The sequence below is a fragment of the Lactuca saligna genome, chromosome 1, assembly GCF_052625555.1.
Source record: "Lactuca saligna cultivar CGN05327 chromosome 1, ASM5262555v1, whole genome shotgun sequence".
Taxonomy (NCBI): Eukaryota; Viridiplantae; Streptophyta; class Magnoliopsida; order Asterales; family Asteraceae; genus Lactuca; species Lactuca saligna.
Window position 1 is genome coordinate 171,630,404 of NC_136417.1, and position 25,030 is coordinate 171,655,433.

General features: G+C 35.3%; 1 protein-coding gene across 3 annotated transcripts; it reads left to right on the forward strand.

Moving 5' to 3' along the window:
- The first annotated feature begins 7,886 nt into the window (after positions 1 to 7,886).
- On the forward strand, positions 7,887 to 23,058 carry LOC145046071 (10-epi-juneol synthase-like). Of its 3 annotated transcripts, none has more exons than XM_078994363.1 (7): positions 7,887 to 8,081; positions 8,200 to 8,470; positions 8,573 to 8,948; positions 21,631 to 21,849; positions 22,003 to 22,141; positions 22,247 to 22,495; positions 22,736 to 23,058. In XM_078994363.1, the coding sequence occupies exons 1-7, from the start codon at positions 7,944 to 7,946 to the stop codon at positions 23,030 to 23,032; spliced, it is 1,689 nt and encodes a 562-aa protein (XP_078850489.1). In that variant the 5' UTR covers positions 7,887 to 7,943; the 3' UTR covers positions 23,033 to 23,058. The 3 variants fall into 3 exon arrangements, with proteins under 3 accessions (XP_078850489.1, XP_078850497.1, XP_078850491.1); XM_078994371.1 differs by having other exon boundaries at positions 8,200 to 8,452; XM_078994365.1 differs by having other exon boundaries at positions 7,888 to 8,075.
- Positions 23,059 to 25,030: the final 1,972 nt, after the last annotated feature.

A 25,030-nucleotide genomic window follows, 5' to 3' on the forward strand; every position in this document is an offset into this window, starting at 1 on the left:
CCGAAGGGGAGGCCAGCACCCAGATATGCTAGGCAGTATCCGGTCGAAAGGACCGAAGGGGAGGCCAGCACCCAGATATGCTAGGCAGTATCCGGTCGAGAGGATCGAAGGGGTAGGTCGGGCACCCAGATATGTCTGACAATTTATGTATGTTATTTTCTATGTTTGGTATGTGGTAGGGTGGGGAACTCACTAAGCTTCGTGCTTATAATTTTCAGTTTTGCGTTCAGGTACTTCCGGTAGCGGAGGGAGGAGCTCGGGGTGATTGCATGGCACACACCATAGATTTGTCAGCCTGGGAATGTTTATTCTGATAATGATCATGTGTTTTGAAAACTAATACTCTATTTATGTTCTGAAATGATGAATCTTGCTTAAAGTAATGTTTTGTTAAAAGAAATTTTTAGTCTTAAATTTTGGGTCGTTACACTATTAGCGGTATTTTCTCAAAATCATATCTTTATTTCTGAATAAATTGATAAATATAAATTAATAATAAAAAAACATTAAGGGGAAATTGTCTTTGTATGTTGATTAGGGAGCGAAATTGAAACAATAAGGATTTCTCCAAGTTTAAAAAAAAAGCTCGAAGTCTAAACATGAGATTACTATAAATCAGAGGACCATTCGATGTAATTTACATAAATAATAATGAAAAATAGACAAAATTACAAGAATGGTTGGTATATCAAAACTCACATCTTTTGGCCAAAAAGGAACGGATAAGCCGGTGATTTTTCCCCCTTTTAATTATTTTATTACATAAATCAAAAAAGAAAAAAGAAAAAAGAAAATACCCACATCTCTCTCTCTCTCTCTCTCTCTCTCTCTTTCTCTCTCCGGGTTTGTGTTTGATAAACATATTCATAGATTCAAGAACACTCAATAACATCTTTCTCACAACTAACATTTTGGCTAGGAAATTTTGTCTATATGTAATCAATTCTCGATGTATCTTGTAACTTCAAGTTTAAGGATATACACATTATTTATTTCAAAAACAACAATTCAAATCAAAACTGACTCGTGAAGCCCAAAACCTAATTCGATACTTTTCATACACTCTACTTTGGGGGTTGTAACCCTAATTTCCGGTTCAAATTCAGATTGGACCAAGATCGTTTTATTGGGTCTGTTGGGCCAATAAACTCTCAATTTGAAATATTCTAGGCTAAGAAACCTCATTTGGGCCCTAATTGGACCTGCATTCATTAAACTACATTTTGGGCCATAATACTTTTTATGGGCCTTAATGGGCCTAAAATGTCGCACTTCGTTTTCATGGGCCTTATTGGGCCAAGACCCACATAAATAATTGTAATGGGCTGAAAACCCATTGTTTTTACCCATTTTGGGTCGTGAACTCATAAGAGGGCCCAATGGGATGAAAAAAAAAATTCTTATTCGGCTACATGTTTTTGATGGCTACCAAGTTTAAGCACAATGTTTAATCTTTTCTCCTACCCCTCTCTCATTCTCGGTTTTAAAACAAAAAAAATGAGAGGATAATTAGGGTGTTGCCACCTCACAAATGTTTAGTGGTAATCCAAGCAACAAATCCCATATTTCTAGAGCTCAAACCCTCCATGTAATAACCACTCCATTCTCTCTATTTCTCTCTTCTTAAATTCGGCCAAGGTGCATCCTACCACCCTCATCTTCTTTCATTACAACTACATCAAAGAATCTCTCTAGAACCCTAAGAATTCACCCATACTTTCTCTTCAATTTCGTGTGTGCTTGTGTGAGATCAAGAACTCTTCATCAAGGATCACCATTCTTGGTAAGCTACTTTCTCATCAAGGTGTTTAACTTCATGTTCATGTTAAACTTACTTCTCTTAACACTCCATTTCATGATCCATGTTCCTTAGAACCCCATAAGTTCGAGATCTACTCAAAAGAGCTTGCTAGGACTGAAACCTCCTCCAATCTTCTTCAAAAACCAAATCCATCAACCCAAAGTGAGTTCATACCCCCTATTTTCGGGTTTTACTATGTTTTGGGGGAGGATACAAGTTGCTTTGTGTTAGATCTATGTGTTTATGCATGTTTATGTGTGTTTTCCATGTTATATGTTGGGATTATGTGCTAAAACTTCATAAATCTCGAAAACTCTACCAAAACTTGGTGATGTTTTTAAACTAACACACATTATACAACTTATTATGAAATGAAATGTAACACCCCGTTTATTTAATAAATAAATAAAATAAATTATTGAATGAATAGTAGCCCTAAAATCAATAATTATAAAGCATGGTGTTGGATTCGAGGAGTTAATTGGAACAATTTAGAAGTTGGGGGTTAAATGTGTAAGTTACGAGATTTACTTTGTAAAGATTTTTAGAAGACAGGGGGTGTTTGGTATAATTTGGGCCTAATATGAAAGGATTTATGGAAGAAGGGGCTAAATAGTAAATTTTGGACTTCATTTGTAAATAAATGTAGAAAGAGGGGCTACTTGTTAAAAGTTGGACTTATATTGTAAAGGTTTTAAGGAGGCAAGGTTTAAATGGTAATCTATGGGCTTATTTTAAAAGAGAAGGGGAAAGGAGGGACCGATTGTGTCGTTATGGGAAAATTTGGAATGGGATGGGGGTATATAACCTCACCGCCCGTCAAACCCTAACCCTAATCGTTTCTTCACTAACCGCTACCATTATGACCCCTTAGCTGGCACCGCCACACCTCCCGTTGTTGGAATCGTGTGCCACCAGAGATGTCCCCCCCCCCCCCCCCGACGAATGCCGACGAACCCGAAGCATGCTAAAGACCGATCAACTGCCTCCTAGCCATGGTCGAAGTCGCGAGCCAACTGCCAAGCAACCTCCACTGCCACCGTGGCTGTAATGATCGACGAAGTCGCAATCTCACTTTCCTCCGGTGCCACCGTTGTTGATGAGGTCACAAATCAACCACCACGACTATTGTAGCTGTTCCAAATCCTTGCTCTTCTTCTTCTTTTTCTATTTATCCCGTCGCCTGCCGCCTTGTGGGTGGAGGAACTCATGGCATTTCCTGCTATCCTTGATGAATGATGGTTTGGTTCAAGGCTCGTGTGCGACGTGGGTGCGCCGTGGGGGAAGTTCTGTCGAGTAGGGTCGCGGAGAACTACCACGGCAGCCCGCCATGGTGGCTATCATCACAATATGTCGCCTATTGTCGTCGCTGTCAACGTCGTTATTACCGCTAGGGTGCTGCTGCCGTCGCCACCTACCACAGGTGGGTGTTGGGTTCGCTTTGCAAGCAAAACACGTGGGTATGTGTGTTCCAATTGTAATGTGTGATTTTTGGCCGAAAATTGGGAGAAAGGCCACCACCACCACCATAAGGTGGTGGCTGCCGCCATGGACCACCATGGGTAGGTGTACTTTAGTGTATGTATGTGTGTGTATATTTGGTATTTCATTGTAACATTGTAACCGGAGCTAGGATAATAAAAAGAAAGAAATCAAACCACCACCGGTTGCCATGTCGGGTGGCGGTGTGCTTAGTTGTGTTGGGATTGCTTTTTGGATGTTTGGACAAAGGACTAAAACCCTAATAGGCCTATTAAACCCTAATGGACCCAATGAAGCCCTAATGGACCCAAAAGCCCAAACATGTGACTAATGAGTGTAATAAACCCTAATTGACCTAAGGAAAACCCTAATGGGCTTAAGGACTTGGTTTTGGGCCTATTGGGCTAAGATGGGATTGGAAACCCTAATTAGGGTTTAGAAAACCCTAATATTGGATTTATGGGCTTGGACTTATTGGGACCCATATTTGGGAAATTAGAATGGAATTGTGTACTAAGCCCAATCACACCATATGATTTATTCAGAAGAGTGATGGGCTTAATGGATTAAGTCCTTAATGGGTTAAGTGAGAAACACTTAACCTTAATCGTCATTTTATGTGAAACCCTAATTTCGCTTGGGTTTATTGTTGGGCCTTTTTATTGGGCTTTGGTAATTGGGTTATTAATGAGCTATCCAAGAGTAATCATATGGACTAAAATATGTGGATGGGCTTTAGGGTAAGGCCCATATGAGGGGTTGAGCCTAATTTGGAAAATTGGGCCATAAATGGGCCATAATTGGGCCTTTATGATTATATAATATCGGTCCATTAGAATGTTGAATATTGGACTGGACCAAATGGTTGGGCCTTATGGTAAGACCTTATAAAGGTTTGGGCCCAATTTGGAAAATAGGGCCATATGTTGGGCTTTGATCCATAGTAGACTTTTGGGCCTTTGGATTGGGCCTTGTGCTTGAATCAAGCCAAGATAGGGGTAAAGCAATCTTTTACCCCAACATGGACTTATGGACATGTGTTGGAACCCAATTATTAATTAGGTAATGTTTGATATTGACAGTTCGAGAATCTGTCAACCAGCAGCAGGGATTGAGTTTGCGGGACTTTAGCAGTGTGGGATTGAGTCTGCGGGACTTCAGCAGTGTGAGGTGAGTTAGCTTCCAGTAGAAGTGGGTCTACGGCACCAAGGCCGGCCCACTAGTATGAGTTATAGATGAGATAATTGTCTTTGTGATAATTGTCTGGTATGTGTTATCCGTTATGCGTACGTGCTAGTATGCTATGATGTTATGTGATATATGATAGGAGGGGTAGGATAGACCCCAGAACTGGTCGAAAGGACCGAAGGGGTAGTTAGTGACCAGTCATGTTAGACATCTTACGCTATATGCTATGATTTTATGTGGTAGTAGTAGGGGTGAAATAGTCCTCAAAGACCGGTCGAGAGGACCAAAGGGGCAGGCTAGCACCTAGATATGCTAGGCAAGGTTACTGGTCAAGAATACCGAAGGGGTATACCAACATCCAGATATGCTAGGCAAGGTTACCAGTCGAGAGGACCAAATGGGTAGGCCAGCACCCAGGTATGCTAGGCAAGGTTACCGGTCGAGAGGACTGAAGGGGTAGGTCAGGCACCCAGATATGCCTGGCAATATGTGTTATGTATGGTATGTGGTATGATGAGAAAACTCACTAAGCTTCGTGCTTACGGTTTATAGTTTTGGTTTCAGGTACTCGTTTTCAAAGGAAAAGAGTCGGGTTGATCGCAGCGCATCATACTATGTTTTCCGCACATGAGATCTTTGGGATTACACTCTTATATGGTTTTATGATAATATGTTTTGATTATTGACACTTTGGTTTTGACATGGAATGTTATTATTGATAAATTTATACTTATGGTTTTATAATAACTTAATTAAAAATGAAATTTTTGGTCCTGGATTTTGGGATGTTACAAGTTGGTATCAGAGCCTTAGTTTGAGGGATTCGTGCACACTCCCAGGTGTGTCTGAACTCAAACTAAGGACCTGGTATGAAAATTTTCAAAGTAAAATCATTTTATAAAAAGAAATTTGAAAAGAATTTGAAAGAGAAAAGAACTTTGAAAAGAACAAGGTGTGTGATGCATGCAATCAGCCGAGCTCAAGTAAGTTTTCCCCAAGATACCCATACATGTTATCTTATGATATGATATTGTTATGAGAACTGCATGCTAGATTAGGGCTAAGGATCTAGGAGGATGCCTTATATGATTATTGTATGTGCTTGTAGACTTGCATGCTAGTACTGATCAGTCAGTGATAGGATAGCCTGTTTAGGTTATGCCTGATTGTATGAGTCTTTGAATTGCATGTACAGATTCCTGATTAGAGAATATAACGATTTGATTGGATTATGATGGTTAGATTTTCCATTGTCTGAATGTTGTTTGCTTTGTGCTTGTGGGTCTCTTTGTGATGTGGGTTAGCTATTAAATGAACATGCTAAGTCACATGTGACACAGAATGGATAATCTCAGAGGGATAGATTTGACCCTATTGCGCAGCTCTTGTTTGAGTCCAACCGTTCTAGGGATGAGCCTTTTACTCGAAGGATTATTTGATCTCTATTGCATGTGGCTATATTCATGAGGTAGCTAGTTGACATTACTGGGAATCTTTCAGCAGCTGAGGACTGAGTGAGTTTGGGAACCTAGGAAAGCCTAGGATACGTTTCAGTGGGTTAGTAGTGACATTAAGTGAGACTTGGGTGTACCAGTTTGAGGAAGTGACTTGGAGGATTCGGGAGGATTGCTGAGGAAAGTATGGATAGGTGTGGAAGGTAGTATTGGGCCCGTACTACTGAAAGCACATGATCCATACTCGAATCGGTGAGAGTCTTGGAGAATCTGAGAAGCTTCAGGGAAGATGTGACCTAGTTTGGGGACAAAGGATGTTCCAATTGTTGCAGCTTAGCCATGCGCAAGCGAGCTAGTGAGCGTGACAGGGTGTCAGACCCTGAAGGATATGATTTCCATGACGTTGTAGATGCGAGGTCAAATTGGAGCACTTTGAAAAGAGAGGTCCCTGTCAGGTGCGTATAGTAGAGGGTCCCGGGAAGAGACCCATGACTTCGGATCATCGGGTGAAAGGCTAGCAGGGCCAGAGTCAGTGCACCATGTACGAGAAAGTACACAAGGGAGTTTGTCACTCCAGTGGTTTAGGCTGCTACAGGTGTGACAGGGTTGATCATGTCAGCTGAAGGTGATCAGTATTCCTCCAGATGTTGCGGGTATGTCATCTTCTACTGCTAATAGATAGATGATGGGAATATGTATCGCTTTGGAATTGTGAGTGACTTTGGATAGGTCAGATCTCGGGCCAGTCTTCTGCTAGTGTTTGGGTTATCAAGGATCATATATGCCATCCTGCATGTCGAAAAATCCTTGATGAACCCACTGAGGGATGCATCTTGCGGAGCGAGTTCTGCGTGTACCGTTACCATTCCAGATCTTCGTTAGGATATGTGCGGGGTATTATTTAGAGGATATTCGGTCAGGGTTAGAACGATAGTTCTCAAGTGAAGTCAGCGTTCAATGGATCTATCATGGTTCAGGTATGGTCGACAATTGTCTATGGATGAACTTTGGAGTTCAAGGCACTACCGTTGCTAGGGAAAGACTGGTAACATGAAGATAGTGGAGTCCGTTGCAGGTGTTAGATGTATAAGTGGTTGGTCATCGGATGTTCAAGAGAATTGCATTTCTCGCATGGTTTGTGTTTGGTTAGAGTTCAGTGGTGCTGTAATATTGGAAGTGAGAATGAGGATTCGTCAGCCAGAGTGAAGATTAGGGCCTTCAGTTGACAGTGTGAGAGATGGACTGAGGTGTTAGACTGGACCAGATTTCAAGAGTACTCTTCACGATTTCAGAGGATGGACGATCTTAAGGTTTGACCGGTAACAAATTACAATATAATTTTTTTGCATAACCAAGTCAAACTAGTAAATTTTACAATATGTATTCCGTAAATTTTACAATAGAGTTAAAAAAAATTATATTCACTATGATGATATTACCAGATAAATGTATTCTATGATAACATAAAATCTCATTTCCATCAATATTAATTAGAGGGATCAAACTCGTAACAAACTACAATATAATTTTTTTTTTGCATAATCAAGTCAAAAAAAATGGATTGAAATTATGATTTCTAGAATATCACATTCATTTTTTTTTATTTGCTCTAAAAAACTTTTAGTCCATAACAACCAATTGTTACATATATTTCCTTTTGGAATGCCATTTCTAACTCAAAATGGCTCGTTTATGATAGATAGACATGATGCTTTTAAGGTTTTTTTTTCCTTGACAAAATGCTAATGACGTGGGAAAATGAAAAAAACATGATAACTTTAAATTATGAAAGATAAAGTGAATATGAACAAAAGTAGGTATCTATCGAACATAGGAAAAGGCCCACCACACATAACTTTTTGTGGTACCAAATTGAAAAGTCATAAACACAATCTCTGTTTGATTTTGATTATTGATATTCAACTGCAATTCAATGGCGTTATAGTCTATAAATACTCATAGTATTACAATCATGATACATACAAGTTCACCCAAAACTATATCAACACCTTCAAGAAATGGCCGCAAATGAATCTAATACCACCCTGAAAGAAAACGGCAAAACTAGCACAGATCCAGTGCGTCCTGTTGCCAACTTCCCTCCTCCTATCTGGGATGATCGTTTATTGTCGTTAACTGTTGACTATTTGGTAAGAGTACGTACTTCGCATTAAATACGGATCAAATTAACCATGCATACCCTCATGTAAGGAGGGGTTTTTATTGTATCGTTTCGTTAAATTTGACTACGTGTGGTTTCCTTTTAATTTCTAGGAGTTGGAAGCATACGCTAAAGCCATTGACGAGCCAAAAGAAGAGCTGAGAAGATTGATAATTAATGTAAACATGGATTCAAATGCGAAATTATGTTTGATCAATTCTGTCTACCGTCTTGGCTTGAGATATATGTTTCGGGAAGAGATTGAATGTCAACTTGACAAACTTTTCAAGGAGCTGAACATGGAAGATTATGATCAAGCTGATCTTCATACAGTTTCGACCAACTTCCAAGTTTTCAGACAACATGGTTATAACTTGTCTTGTGGTATATGCTACTTGTAGTGATATGTTAATTGTTAAACATGATTTTAAGCAATATTGTTTGATTTGTTCTTGTTAAAACTGCTTGCTATATATGATTGCACAGATGTGTTTAACAAGTTCAAAGACCATAGCTCAGGTAAATTCAAGGAATATATTACAGCTGATGTGAGGGGCATGTTAAGTTTTTATGAATCTACACAACTGAGAATAAGAGGAGAATCTATTTTAGATGAAGCTTTCGTCTTCACAGAAGCTCAGCTTGTAGATGTTGTAGACACTCTTGAAGGTAATCTTGCACGACAGGTGAGGCATGCGTTGAGGAGTTCTTTTCATCGAGGGATGCATATTGTAGAAGCAAGGTTATATTTCTCCAACTATGAAAAAGAATGTTCCACATATGATTCACTATCAAAGCTTGCAAATACTCACTTCAACTACCTTCAGCAACTACACAAGGAAGAACTGTGCATCTTCACAAAGTAAGTTACGAATTAACCAAAGAAAAATTCCTAGTTATTGATTTATATTTCTCTAAAAATCTAAAAAATCACTAATGCTTTTAGAAATTCCTTAAACATGTAATGTTAGGAATACATAAACTCCATTTCCTAGATCGGTTTTTCGGTTGTTGGGTTTCAACATGTGGGTTGATGGGTTTCGGTTCTTTAGTTTCAATACATGGGCTTTTTAGTTTTTCGGTTTCAACTCCGTAAGTTGCTATATGAATAATATATTAAATATACAAACTCATGCTTAAGCACTAACTTATGCTTCTAGTTCTAACTAAATAATACAATAATTATTAATAATATAGTAAATGTATTAAATAAGTTATATAATGTATACGTCGGTTTCCGTTCCTTGAGTCGGTTATTGTTTTGGTTTTACATATTCGGTCGGTTACAAAATTCCAAACCCAATTTTTCGGTTTTGAAAAACCAAACCCAAAATCGACGGTTTGATTTTGATTTTTCAATATTAATTTGGTTTGATTTCGGTTTTCTTTATTTCAGTTTTATCTGTTTTTGTATTTTTCATTTTAATTTACTTTTATACAGTGAGTGTCACTTTACTTATATATATATATATATATATATATATATATATATATATATATATATATATATATATATATATATATATATATATATATATATATATATATATATATATATATATATATAGAGAGAGAGAGAGAGAGAGAGAGAGAGGAATAGTAATTTTGTATGGTTTAACTTTGCCTCTTATTTTTTAGGTATTTTGACACTTTTGGTCATTGCAATCAAAATTTTTATATTTTGTACGAAATCTTTTAATATTTAAAGTTTGGCCACAAAACTTTAAAGAATTGACAACTTTGGTCCTTTTTTTAAAACTTGCTAATTCCAAACGACCCTTTAATTCTTTAGCCATTTTGACACTTTGGTCATTGTTGTCAAAACTTTTATATTTTTTCATAAAAAACACAAAAAACGGTCCAGTACATTCTGTCATCTGTCATTTTCTTCTTTTGGTATATCTTTTCTATATTGATCCTCATATTTAATTTTTTTTTCTTGCTTTCTATCTATCCTTCTCCGTCTGTGAAAATTAGCAGTCGAATTATTCAACCAACATCTTTTAACAAAAACAATACTCAAATCAGACGCATACGGCTCATACGGAGCATGGACAACATATCTAGTTTTATATTAATCAAACAAAACAAAAACTATCAATAAACTTTAAAATACATTAAATATCGTAATACTAACTTTTTTTGTCAATATAAAAGTATTAACAAAATTGTTGGTGTATTATTTGTAAAAAAGCAATAACAATATTTATAATGGTTGATTTTATAATAGATCTAAATATTTTATATTTTACAGTTTTAGGCAAAAGGTTAATTTTCTTTTTCCAGTTACAACCTAAAACTTTTTCCATATTTTTTTATTTCGCTTGGGTATCCGGTTTACAGATTAACATCTGTTAAGCATACCAAATAGAAATTTTGGAAACTAGTAGGTTTTTATAGTAAATGTTTTTTTGTTTAAAGCAGAACATCATCAAACTTATCGACAAATAAACACCTATAACTTTTCCAGCTTTCCTTAATTGAATAAAAAAACATTAGTGTTGTATCGTAATATGATTATATACAACACCGAAAACAGTTTGTAGGATGTTTGACATTTGATGTTGTTTCTATTTTAAGATGGTAAAAGTCATTGATGTATATATGGTTATATGTGGAAAGATCGACGGAAGGGATAATGGTTGTATTTAGGAAAACCGAGAGCTTTCGAAAACAACTAATAGCTGTATATGGGACCTCGTCGTCTAAATCTTACATACAGTAGCGGTTCGCTTTTCCTTTTAAGTATTTTCGGCCTTTCCACATTTAACCATTATACTTTTAGTTTTTTGTCTCGGTTTTCTTTAGGTGATGATCAAAGTCTTTCGTCTTTTTATATATATCAATTACCTTTTTCATTTTACTTCGCACATATCACCATCACATTTTTATTTTAAGTCTCTCGGTATTCTTCGGTTCTAAATGGTATCAGGTGTAGGGTTGTGACATGACCAAGCTTCAAACTTTATGAAGACATGACTTAAGACGATAATTTTATATATATAAAAAAAGAGAAATCATATAAAGTATAGATTAATATCAAATATACCAAGTGTTTAGAAAATTTGTATCAAAACCTAATAATAAAAAGTTAACAAAACTTTATAGTTTTATGTCTAACCAAAAATACGTGTCTTTATAGTTTTATGTCTAACAAAAAATACGTGTCTTGAAAATAACTCTTGATGTAATGTGCCTTGGCATGCGACATCGCTAATATCATTGGCATGCTAGTTTTCAGGATGACGTTGCATTCCCTTGACACCACATTGCCTTTGCGCGCCTTTTAGATCCTTGTTAATCTCACATATAACCATTAGCCTTTGGTTTTAATCTCATTTATTTCCTTTGGAGAACCAAAGTCCCTTAGTCTTCTCACATATAGCCATGACCCATGCACATATAACCATTCCCATTACTATTTTAGTCTTGTTAGTCTTATAAGTCTCTCCTTCTTCCCATATATAACAATTAATCTCTCAATCCTCCTACATTAACCTTTTCATGTTTAGTCTTTTGGTCATCCTACCGTGGCTCTCTAACCGCCTACAATACCATCGTCCCATTATTAAAATCATGACACTATCACAACTTTCATATCGTCATATGGACAACCATTACAATTTTCTTTTAAGTCTTTCGGTCTTCCTAGTTATAAATATTACCTTTTTTGTTTTAGTCTCTTTGTCTTCTTTTAGGGAACAACCATGCCAACCAATAGGATTGACAAGAAGTTGGATTGCCACCTTGGGTGATCAAAACCTCAATCGCCTCACCCCACATAAACCCTACATTCGTATTTTAGGAAATATTATCATTTGCATATCTATGATCTTTTCCGTCCCACAATAGAAACGTCACATATCAAAGCTTCCTACAAACAATTGTCAATGTTATATATAGGCATATAATGGTGACATGCTAGAAAAAACGTCGATTTGACTCATTTGTCATTCGGGAAAGTTTAATTAGTTGTAGGTTTATAGAAAAAAAATAATAAATCTACATCTTCTAATAAATGAAACCTAAAAATAACATGTGTGAGTTTTTTAGAATATCTCTTTAACATGTGATATTTTTCTATGATTTTATTATAATTTTGAAAATATAAAATCATATCTTAATAATATTATTATGTTTATTTTGCTAAACAAATTAATTCATAATTACTTACAATCGACAATATCTTGTTTTTTTTACATTTATTATTTTTTTATCTATATACAAATTTTAAATATACCGACCGTGGTTTCCACGAGTTATAACTTAATAATATTAAAAAACTCGTATATTTGATGATTGTACGGTTCAAACCGATTTTATTTCCTAAAAATACCTGCAATTATTGCCCATTGACTGAAACTTAATATGGGAATAAACAAGAAAAATAATTGAAAATGTGTAGGTTTTATTTAGGAAAAGATAAAACTTTTAATTTGAACAAAAAATATTTATAAAAACTTTAGATATTTTATAAAATTAACCCTATTTTTAATAAATTAATATATTCAGATGATATAGTATGATTAAAATTTTTAAAATGTAAGGCACGGCTAGATACTAGTGCAACAATAAAATTAATGTAAACTATTATACGTGCTCATGTTTTGCATGGGTTAGATGTGGATTATATAATAACTAAGAAACCCAAAACATCTATCAGTTTATATGTTTTTTAATGTTTAAAGAAATAGAAAAAGAGTTTTCCTTTTGGATATTGCCTCTTCAGGCTTCATTCCAAATTTAATGCCAAATAACATCTGCAAAAAAAAGCTAAAACAAAAGGAAAAAAAAAAGAACAAGAGCAAAACTTCCAAAAAAAGAGAATGATTTGTGAAATTTTAGTGACATGGCTGCGAAAACAACTCCAAAAATCTAACCCATTCTATAATCAAAGTGCAATATTTGTCTATAAATGTTTCATCACACAAATCATTTAACAAATGACCAATTTAAAGTCAATAATGAGTTGTTAAAAAGAATCTCATTTAAGTGAAAGGTACAAAGCGTTAAAAAGAAAAATCTGTAATTACAATTTACAATGGTAGAGTAAAAGAAAAATAAGTAGGATGCTATAAGTTAATACACAAAACAAATGAAAATACATCAATGGAATGGAAAATATATTACGTAAGTTATAAGATCTTTTAACAGCACTAAAAGTCGAAGAAATTGAAAGTCATACAGATGATGACAACTACCTGCTACCTTGTATGCTTCAAATAAAGATTAGTACCGGTAAATCAAAATATAAGGAATTAAATATAAAGAAAATTAGATAATTTGGTTCATGAAAGAACACTCCAAAGCCCATTGGCAATCAATGTTCGCTCGGTTTTGAAGAACTTTCAAAATTACCAATTATAGAACTTAACACATACAATGAGAGAGAGAGAGAGAGAGAGAGAGAGAGAGAGAGAGAGAGAGAGAGAGAGAGAGAGTGTGTGAAAGTAGGATTTCGGGATTAAAAGTTGTTCCAAGTAATTTAATCTGGCTCTAATCCATATATATATATATATATATATATATATATATATATATATATATATATATATATATATATATATATATATATATATATGTGTGTGTGTGTGTGTGTGTGTGTGTGTGTGTGTGTGTGTGTGTGTGTGTGTGTGTGTGTGTGTGTGTGAGATCAAGTATCACAAGTAGTAAATCGATTCCGAAAACAACTTCCAAGTCTGTAAATCGTTTGATTTTTTTTATTTTCTCCACCCCTTTTCACAATAAAAGGATTGGACTAGGACTTAAGCCCAAACCTAATAATCCAAAAAGGCCCAAACATGGCCCAAAATATCTCATGGTCAACCCCGATCAAACTTCTGGTCAAAGTCAAAGACTTTAGCATACCATACAATCATCGGGCCCCACCCGATAAACACATAATCATATAACCATATAATCATATAAACATATAACATTACTAGCACATGAAATAATCACAAAGACTATAGCATACCATACAATCATCGAGCCCCGCCTGGCATCGGGCCTCACCCGGTAATCATAAAAAAAATACTAATGACTAGCATACAATCTACTCATCAGGCCTCGCCTGGCATTGGACCTTGCCCGGTAAGCATATCATTATACAAAACATGCAAGAGTCACGAAGACATCTACCATCCTAACATGTAAACCATGGGTCGGAATTGGTGCCTTCGACTCGCTAAAACTAGTGAGGAAACTCACCTCACATTGCCAATTCACACAGATAAACCGTGGCTACTGGCTAACAGATCCCTGAGTTAACAATATCAAATAACATTCAATTAATAATTGGATTCCCATTCAAACCGTCATACCATTACTAGGGTAAATGACCAATTTACCCCTTACCTAGTTTTGACTAGGACTTAAGCCCAAACCTAATAATCCAAAAAGGCCCAAACATGGCCCAAAATATCCCATGATCAACCCTGATCAAACTTCTGGTCAAAGTCAAAGTTAACAGTCCATGTTGACCAAACATGCCAAATTGCCCCTTCGCCATGCCGTGTTCCGCCATCACCCAAATAGTCGGGAAAACCCCAGCCAACACGCCGTATTGACTTGAAAACACGTTGTGTTTCACTGAGTTTCAACAACTTAAAACATTAAGTTGTTTTCTCCGATTCCAAGAGCTCCAAAGCTCAGATCTAGTCCATAATCTGGTCTAGAAGGATAAAGTTTCCAACTTTTCCAGTGGGACTACCCAAAAAGGTTCAAAACTCAATCCATAAAGCTTAATAATGCAAGAGCTTAACCAACAAACACTTAATCCTTAAAATTTGAAGTCCATCCTTTCCAGAAGTGATTCAAACACTAAAACCATCCCAAAGGTTGGTGCTTTATAGACATACATGTCCAATGCATATCTTGAACCCATATTAGGTCAAAATGGGGATTTATGACCTAATCTCTGTGCATGACATCAAAACTTGATCATAATCCATATCCAAAATACTACTAAGTCACCTTGACCTGGAGACTCATAAGGTTGCAAGCTTTATGAGATCTAAACATTCCATTATTCAAGAACAAGAAGTTAAAGGGACAAAACTCAAGATTTAACAACTTGGAATGATAAAAATCGAGTCTTAGACACTTACAAGGTTCAATAAGAGTGCCAAATTGAAGAATGAGGGCTTGCTTGTTGGATCCTTACTTCCTACCTCCACCATCTTCCTTCTTTAGCTTCAAAAACACCAAGCTAGCTAAAAAATGGGAGGGAAAGATGATTACGGTTTCTTTAAGGGATTGAGAGCCTGAGGATGGACAATCCAAGCCTCCTTATTCCTTTAAATAGGGGCAAACCCCAGAAGATATGGGTTTTCATTACGGTCGTCAACACGCCATGTTTTAGGAGGCAAGACACCGTGTTGACCTTAATGAAAGTCACACTTCTTCATGTCTAGACACATCCTGTTGGCTCCTCCAACACGTCGTGTCCAATCCTAAGAAAAAAATATTTATTCTCAACAATGATTCCTCAAGATTCCGGGTGTTACAAATCAACTTCATTGGAAGCGAAACCTGGAAATGTCTTTGATAAAATAAATCGAAACCTACAAAAAATCAAAATTTACAGAAATAGAAACAAACAATAGCAAAATATCCAACTCATTTCAGATTATTAAAACGTTTAGTAATGGATTTGATTGCCTTTTTTTCAGTTCAAGCTAAAAACTATGTTACCTGGAATATAATCATTGTCATGCCATTATTTGATAACCACGAGGAAGAAAAAAAAGTACTAAGCCGTAATATTCTTCATTTCAAGTAAGCTTCCTTCACAATTACACAATCCACCTCAATCCCTTTCAAAATCGTAACAAAATACGAATTCAGAATCCAATTTTGGAATTAGTTTCTACACATAATCAATGTATGGAATGGATATAAAAGGTACTTACCAGTGGATTCAGGTTTGAAGTAAAAAGAAACAAGGTCTAATCCACCGTATACAACAAATTCTATTTCATGTTGTTAGGAATAAAACCCTAATTGTGATTTGATGAACAAGATGCGGAAAATAAGAACAAACACAAAATATGAAGATATGTCGAATGATCACTCGATTTATTCAATCATGATGAATATATTACACTTTAAGAATAAGAATCTAACTCTACAAGAAACCTCACAACGCGGCGTCTACATTCGGCCTCACTCTTAACCCTAATAATGAATAATACATGACTATTTATAGGGAAAAGACAAGTTTTGGGCTTTTAGCCTACACTTCATCAAGGGGGCCCATTGCCATCATCCGTGGAGTATTTTGAAACCCTACAATCTCCCCCTCAAAGTATGGAATGTATGACAATGCTTTAACTTCCAAAACAAGCATCTCGCAAATAATAAAAGATCTTGCAACGAGGAATATTTGAAGCAATCCACGAATCTTGATTCTTCAATAGTCTTCAACCACGGGTTCCAGGATATATATATATATATATATATATATATATATATATATATATAAACCAAGCACTGAAGTAATGTTTTTAAACTTCATTTTCTGATGTAATCCCAAAGATCTTCAATAAAGCCAAACTCGTCATAAAAAACCATTTCAGAACAAAGAAACCAAATCACTTCTTGTCATTGAAGAGCTCCCCTCCAAGTCAGAATGATCTTCAAATAAGCTAATGATATAAGCCACAAAAAATTATCATGTAACAACCTAAATGTTAAGATTCGTAACGCCACTTGATCGAGAAAATACTAGAAGTCGGAGATATAACAAGTCCTTAGAAGAGCTTGATGAAGAACTTCTACTGTAAATGATACTTCTCTACAAAAGCTTTAGAAGATTTCGATGAAGAACTGCTACTGTAAAATCTACCTTCATAATTCTACCACAAGCTTTATCAAAAATCTTCAAATTTGAAAAGTCACAAATCCAATTTCGAATGGCCATACCAAATTCTCCCCTGATTTATGATAAAAAAACGTGATTATAAAGCCTTCAAATGGTCATGAGAATGATCTTGAATGGATAAAAAACACTATGCTCCCCCGCGACAAAACGATATACACAATGAAGTATAAAATAAAAAAAAAGTCGATTTTTTTTTGACTTTATTGCAAAAAACGACTTTCCGAATCGCCAAGACTTGATGGAATCCTTAATTTTCTGTTCACGAAAAAAATATGTGCGATAGAAAATCCAAAACTATTCACCAGCCCTCAAATTTGCAAACTTCTATGAATATTGGGCAGAAACTGTCACTTGCTGAAAGACAGGGGCTGGAATGGTAATTCTGCATCAATATTCCCCTTTATTTGTAACAATATCTGGAAATGGTCCAAAACTGCCAAGGCATGAAAAGTGTAGGGACCAGATCGTCAAATTCTTGAAGTTGCAGGGACCAAACGAATGATTTCAAACGAAAGGTCACAAGCGAAACCACAGATACGATACCAATCATCTGATAACGTCGATCGACCCTTTCTTTTTCTTCCTTATGTTCATGTCCGAGTCCAATAGTGCCACCGTTCGTTCCGAGCACACAGATACAAACACAAATCCAGGTTCATTTCGAGCACAAGCCTTCATACCGAGCCCTGAGTTCTGAACGCGAAGTATCACACCCAAAGCGAACCAATTTCAAACACGAACCCAATCACAGGTTTGCTTCCGAATTGAACGATCGTGGGAGAAGAACGAGTGCAATCCCATATTTCCATTCTCGATTTTTAACCCTTTCGCTTCGAATCAACAGATCATGAATCTCTAGGTAAATTGCGAATCATAGTCAACAAATGTTCACAAGTAACTTAATTTTGACTTTCGTTTGACCGGTGTTCTTCCAATTGAGTACCTGTTACGATTTCATTCCGATAAACTCCAAAATCCGATTACATTCGTTCTCAGTGAGTTCACTCACACCAAAGATTTTGCAATACCAATTTTGACCTGCAAAAGCGAACAGACACACAAAAACCATTCCATATCGTTCTGATTGACGCCATCCAACATCACAATTTTGAAACCAAATTCTGAGAAATTGGTACCGACTCCGAGACCTGTATTCTAATTGTAAAATCTGATCATAAGCTAATCTCTTATTGGTGATTTGAGTTCCGTGATAATCACCAAATTAATTTACACAAGTCAATTCCAGATCGAACTTGTGTTTCAATCAAAACAGCAAACGTTCTTCAATGGTCCATCAACATACCCAGAAACTCATGAGCACCAATCGATTAAAAAAAAACTGAAAGCTAAAGGAATCGATTCATGGGTCGATAATCACGGTACGGATGTTGAAATTGATAATCACGAATGATATACGCAAACGGAGACTCAGATGTAATATTAGGGCCAAATAAAACTGGATTGTGATTAAGCATATGGACCAGGAACAGTGAATTGACCAAAAGATTGGGCCAAATTGAAAGAATTTACAAACATATCCAATTGGGTCAAAACAAAGTAATAAAATCGATGAACTAATCCAATATGAAGAGAAGAGCGAATCAGATTAAAGAAAATACCATATGAACAGTTGAAGAAAAACATAAATTTCCATGAAGAGTATCTTGAAGAAAATTTTGATTCCAAGACGCCAAAATACCAATATTCTTCAAAAACTTGTGTAGAAAATCATCAAATCAAGAACCGATACTTCAAAAATCAATAGATCTTCAAAACCCGCTCTGATACCACTTGTTGAGCATGAGCGCTACCGGTTGATCTAAAACCAATTGGTGTTTGAAAGGGCGCAACCTTACCCATACAGCGCATTCAGCCCTCCAGGACCAGACATTCTATTGCGGCACTCCACGCCATTTTACGAGGACTTGGTCGATGTCATTTCTGACCCCCAACAACCCCCCCCCCCCCCCCCCCCAGAAATTGTTCCCCTGAGAGAATAGAACCCTCGCTACTGGCTCTGATAACACTTGTTGGGAATAAAACCCTAATTCTGATTTGATGAACAAGATGCGGAAAATAAGAAAAAACACAAATACGAAGATATGTTGAATGATCACTCGATTTATTCAATTATGATGAACATATTACACTTTAAGAATAAGAATCTAACTCTACAAGAAACCTCACAACGTGGCGGCTACATTTTGTCTCACTCTTAACCTTAATAATGAATAATACATGACTATTTATAGGGAAAAGACAAGTCTTGGACTTTTAGCCGACACTTCATCAAGGGGCCCATTGCCATCATCCATGGAGTACTTTGAAACCTGTTCTTAGGTTTGCAGGTCAAGAAAATCGAAGGTTCATTTAAAGACATGACAACGCCTCCCCCACTGTTAAATTCGAAAGAGTTTAGGGCTTTCTAGTTTGAAACGTGATTTTCTATAGTGGCGTAGAGGAGAACCGAGGAGATAAAAGGAGAGGAAGAGAGACCGAAGATTCCAAAACGAACTGAGAGCAGAACAAATTAATCGGAAATGGTGAGGCATATAAAATCGATAATTAAATAAGCAAAAAGAAATCTAAATAAAGCAACCGACTCATCAGACGGTGATTTGAAGATGTATGTCCCTTGCTTCTTTCTACTTCCCCGTTGATATGCTCCGATCTCTCATAATTTGTTGAGGTTAATATACTTCGTTTCAATGGACAACCAAGCGGTGGAAGGACCGAATTAGAAAGAGACAACGAAGGATTAAGAAGATGATTAAAGGTATGAAAGTTTTTGAGGCGGTGGAATAAACGAACCCCGATCGAGTTAAGTTAAAACCCATGAAGAGTATCCTGATCAGATAGGGTTCATAAGGATGTTATGCTTTAATTATATATCTAATCTAACGAATTCTTTTGTTTTTTTCTTCTAGATTAAAATCCCATGTTAAATTAGAAGACGATTCTTAATGAATTAAAAACAACATAAATAAGGTTATAAGTAAAATCAATATCAATAATAGTAATAGTGATATCATTTTAAATAGATCAATAAGTTTTATTTATATCCTTTTATATATTTATAATAAATAAAGTTATTTTCCAAAAACATTAGTATATTCTGATGATAGGTCACAAATACATAAAGTTAAAATAAACATAAAAACAGAAGCAAACAGGAAGTGCAATTACAAACTTTTATATATAGCAAAACTAAAAAAGAATTCAATGAAATATTGATTTATTTTTTATTTTTTATTTTTTGAGAACTAGAATAACATGCTCGATATCTTTTTGGAGCCGAAGATAAACTACATAATGTATTAATTTTGTTGGACTTTGGGCCGGTTTATAAATTATTGGATATCGAAATAGACCTTCATAATGACCATGGGCTCTCTTACCTTCAAAACGAAATTTTATGAAATATCTCAAACATCCAAACTTAGAGTCAAGATGCCTAGCAAAAATGAAAAACTAAAATAGAATTGGATTTCTATACTAAAAATTTAAAAACACCTTACATTGACAGAATAACACATCTTACCGTTATCAACATTGCTTCTTAGGCTACGATATTCAACTAACCTCCTCTCATACTTTCAAAAACATACTTCTTCTCACCCCTTTTATTCTTCGGTTTGAAAATCGTCCTTACATGTTTTACATTAGCTACACATGGTAATAAATGTTGGTGATTTGTGTTATTAATGTTAATTAAGTGTAATGTGATTAATTTGTTGACCAATACAATCTTGATAAATATAAAATAATTAAGTCTAATGCGAGTGCACACTTGTTTGTGTTTATTCAATATTCAAAGTAAATTGTTATTTAGGGATGAAACCCCTGAACCACGGGAGTCCAATGACAGTGCCCCTGGTAGTGGGGTCCAAGGGGCAAAGTCCTTGCCCGGGGTCGAGCTGGTGACAATTTTTGTTTTAGTTTGGAAATTTTGGGTCCAAGATACAGACCCAAGGTCAAAATGGAAATGTTTTATTTGGGTTAATATTGCTTTATGAAAAATACATGGAAATCCGAATTTGAGATTTTAGACTCGGTTTTATGACTCTGTTTGTTGACTCGGTTTTAAGGTAGTTAGTGACAGTTTTCAGACTGGAAGTTATTTCCTGTTACTATCAATTTGGCAATTTTTAGAGAGGAGTTTATACTCATGTTATTTGGTCATTCTCGTTTTTACCTGTACACACACAAGAAAATCATATCTTCTACATTCTCTGTTTTTGAACTTTGCTAAGTTATATCTAACTGAGATTTAGAGAATACCATCGAAATACTTTAATTTGATAGTGCTTTCACTACTCTCACTATTCCAAGTAATTTAAACACCCTATTTTTCTAAACAATAAATAAGCTTATACCCTAGTAAATTAATGTCTTTACTTTGTTTCTCAACATTAGTTGAAATATCACTGTATTGTAGATTTTAACTTTGAGCGTGTCACAATAATGATAAAAGGGAAATTCTTGATGTAATGAATACCATTACTCATTTGTTAATCCAAAACAACATGCACGTAAATGGACTCCACACAAGTTAATACTAGTTTATATATTCCAATTGGCATAATTATTAGAATTTAAAAGCATATTAGTCTTCATGATCCTGAAATAAGAGAGATTATATGATACTCTTGTCATTTAGGTGGATCAAGGACATGGAGTTCAAGACTATAACTCCTTATGTAAGAGATAGAATACCAGAAGTTTACTTATGGGCAATTGCTATATTTTCGGATCCTGATTACTCTCAATCTAGAATCGTACTAGCGAAAATGGTTCAACTAATTTTGGTGTTAGATGACATATATGATGCATATGGTACTATTGAGGAGCTTCGAATTCTAACTAGTGCCATAAACAGGTATACTTATTGAATGATCTCCTAACCTTTAACATTATGTTCAATAGCAAAAAATTATATGATGATAAAATTAAATGGTGACTCATCCCATATCTTTAGTTACATTAATTATTCTACAAGGATTATTTGATGAAAACATGCCTTTGATTTTAGTTGGGAAATTAATGTTATGGAACAACTCCCAGAATATATTAAACCACTTTACAACATTCTCTTGAACGAGCTTACTGAAGTTCAAAAACAACTATCTACAGAGGGAAGAACAGATAGGGTTGATGCTTCAAAACAAGCAGTATGATACCATTTCACCTTGTTTAATGTAGATTCCATTTATTTGTGTCTACTTATATATTTTACTTTTTTTTTTTTAAATTTCATATATGTCATTATAAGCTAGTTTCAAGAACTAGCTGGAGGTTACCTACAAGAGGCTGAATGGAGATATCGTAGACACGTGCCATCATTCGAAGAGTATTTGAGGAATGGATTAATTACTTCTACATATGATGTTTTTACAAAATCTTCTTTAATGGTTATGGGAGATATTGTCAGTGAACAAACTTTGGCTTGGTATGAAAGTCGTCCAAATATTGGGGAAGCTACAAAGTTACTAGGAAGACTTTATAATGATATTACAACTTTCCAGGTGTGTAATTCGTAATTCAACATTTCATTATAGAAACAACTATTTTTAGAAAATAAAAAATATATCCCTTCATTATCCAGTTGCAGATGTTTACAATAACCATTATAGTTATTTTCTCATGGTATTTGAAGTATATAAATCAATTCTATAGCTATCTAACAAGAAACAACATACTAAAGTTAGAGTTTATCTTCAAATTTTAATATTATTTTTTTAACAAGTTGAAATGTCTTTATGAAGTTTGAGGGTGAAAGATCACAACAAGTTGAATCAGTGCATACGTATATGAAGACCTTCGGGGTGCCAGAAAATGTAGCTGTTCATGAACTCAAGCAAATGATTGAAAATGAGTGGAAAGATATTAACAAGGGATGTCTTAAGCCAACTGAAGTTTCAATGGAACTTCTTGCACCAATTCTTAATCTTGCTAGAATGACTGATACGATATATAAGTACGATGACAGGTTCACTTTTCCAGAAAAGACGATTGTGGAGTATGTTACTCTGTTATTCATGGATTCTGTTCCAAAGTATTAATAATATTGTCATTGTCATTTCTTTAACTTAGTCCTTGGTAACAATTTACTTAATGATTGATAATAATATATTAAATCTACATCAAGCAGATGTGTATTATGTCATATTATATTGTTTCCATTATTGTTATAATGAATGAGAATTTTCTTTGATGCAATGAACGAGTATATTTTTACATTAGAGATATATAGAAAGAGGAGTAGTAGCTAGCAAGCACACAAACGATCGATGATATATTGTTAAAGAAATCTACATAAATGGTGTATGGTATATTCAGCCCAACGACTAGCATAAAAATGCATAGACATGAAGCGTTGTATTTTGAGGAGAATAAATCCATATATTTATAATTCTCTAACGGTAAACGAGAACAAGGATAAATTACCAATAGAGCAGATCCATGGTTGAAATCCAAAAAAGATTTCAAATCAACGGTGACTAAGAGGTCATGCATTGTTTACGTACTAATTAGATTAATACCATCACCAAAGTTCAGGCCTTTCGCCATAATCTTGAAAACAAGTGATGTCGTTGTAGGTGGTACATGTACCCCATTTTAAGTTAACCGATGGTTGTAAATCTTTAGTTAGCTAGAATTGGTCGCTTGTAACACCCTAAATCGGTTTTACAAAAAATTAAAAAACTTTTATTGCGGTAATAAAATATCTGATTTGATCCCCATTTGAATATTAATAAAATTTCATTTATAAAAATGACATTTTAAGAGTTTAAATGAACACAAATAAATCCATGTTAAACTTTATTACATAAAACTTGATTTATTGAAATAATCAGTGGAAGACTTTTAAACATAATTTTCAAGAGTAATGCAGTTGCCACGACAGTCAAGCTGGATTGTTCCCTTTGTTTACCCCAGAGGGTCTTGTAAAAATGCTAATAGTATCTAATAAGCCAATGCTTAGTGAGTTCTGTAACATCCCAATAATGAGGTACCTCTAATTTTGACCCTATATTTGAATAATATTGCATCTTGGCCCTTAGGAGTGAAAAGGAATTGCAAAATGGCCCATAATGGCAATATGGTTATTTTGCCCAAGTGTAGTATGATGAGCGTATGATGTGTACGCAAGGCGTACACCTCGTGCGCAGGACATACGTGAGGATTATGAAAACTCTACCCATTATAGCCTCATTTCTCAAACTTCGTCAACCTACCTCTATGAAAAACGTATTCAAGCAACCCTAAGTGAGAAGAGTGCATTTTTGAGTCCAGTGGAGTGTTTTGGAAGTGTTCTTCAAGAAGAAGAAGGTGGTGAGAAGAGCTTGGATGTAGCATCCAGAATAATCATGATAAATTTAAACTTTTTAAATACGACCCAAAACATAAAGTGTTTACAAAATAGTTTTCAAAACATTTCCGTAATCAGAGTTTCCCAAAATCATAGATCATAAACAGAGGATGTGTACGGGCATGCCTTCACCTTCCCACAGTCATCTGAAGTACGTGAAACATAACCTAAAACTGTAAGTCAATGCTTAGTGAGTTCCCCCAAACTACCAACATATAAACAATAACAGCATGGAATGAGTCCATATGTAACGACCCATATTTTCAAAAGAAATTTTCATTTTTGATTATCCAAAACACTTTTCCATAAACCATAAAATCCAAATACAATTGTTTTCAAAACTCATATCAGTTACAATTTTATTTGAAAACATCAAAGTATCCCATAAAAACACGTCATAGAGAATGCATGCCGCGCCATCAAGCCTTGCCCTTGCCCTTAGGCTCGGATGTACCTGAAACAAATCCACAAACTGTAAGCTAATGCTTAGTGAGTTCCCCAAAGCATATCCCACACCCAATCCACATATCACATATCATATTAGCTATAACAACTACATATATCACATAAGCCATGGATACAACATATAGGGATGCCTTGGAAACCCTCCAGGGTCTTACTCTGGGTGCCTCGGGAACCCCCCGAGGTCTTAGCCCAAGGATGTCCTAGAAACCCTCTAGGGTCTTAC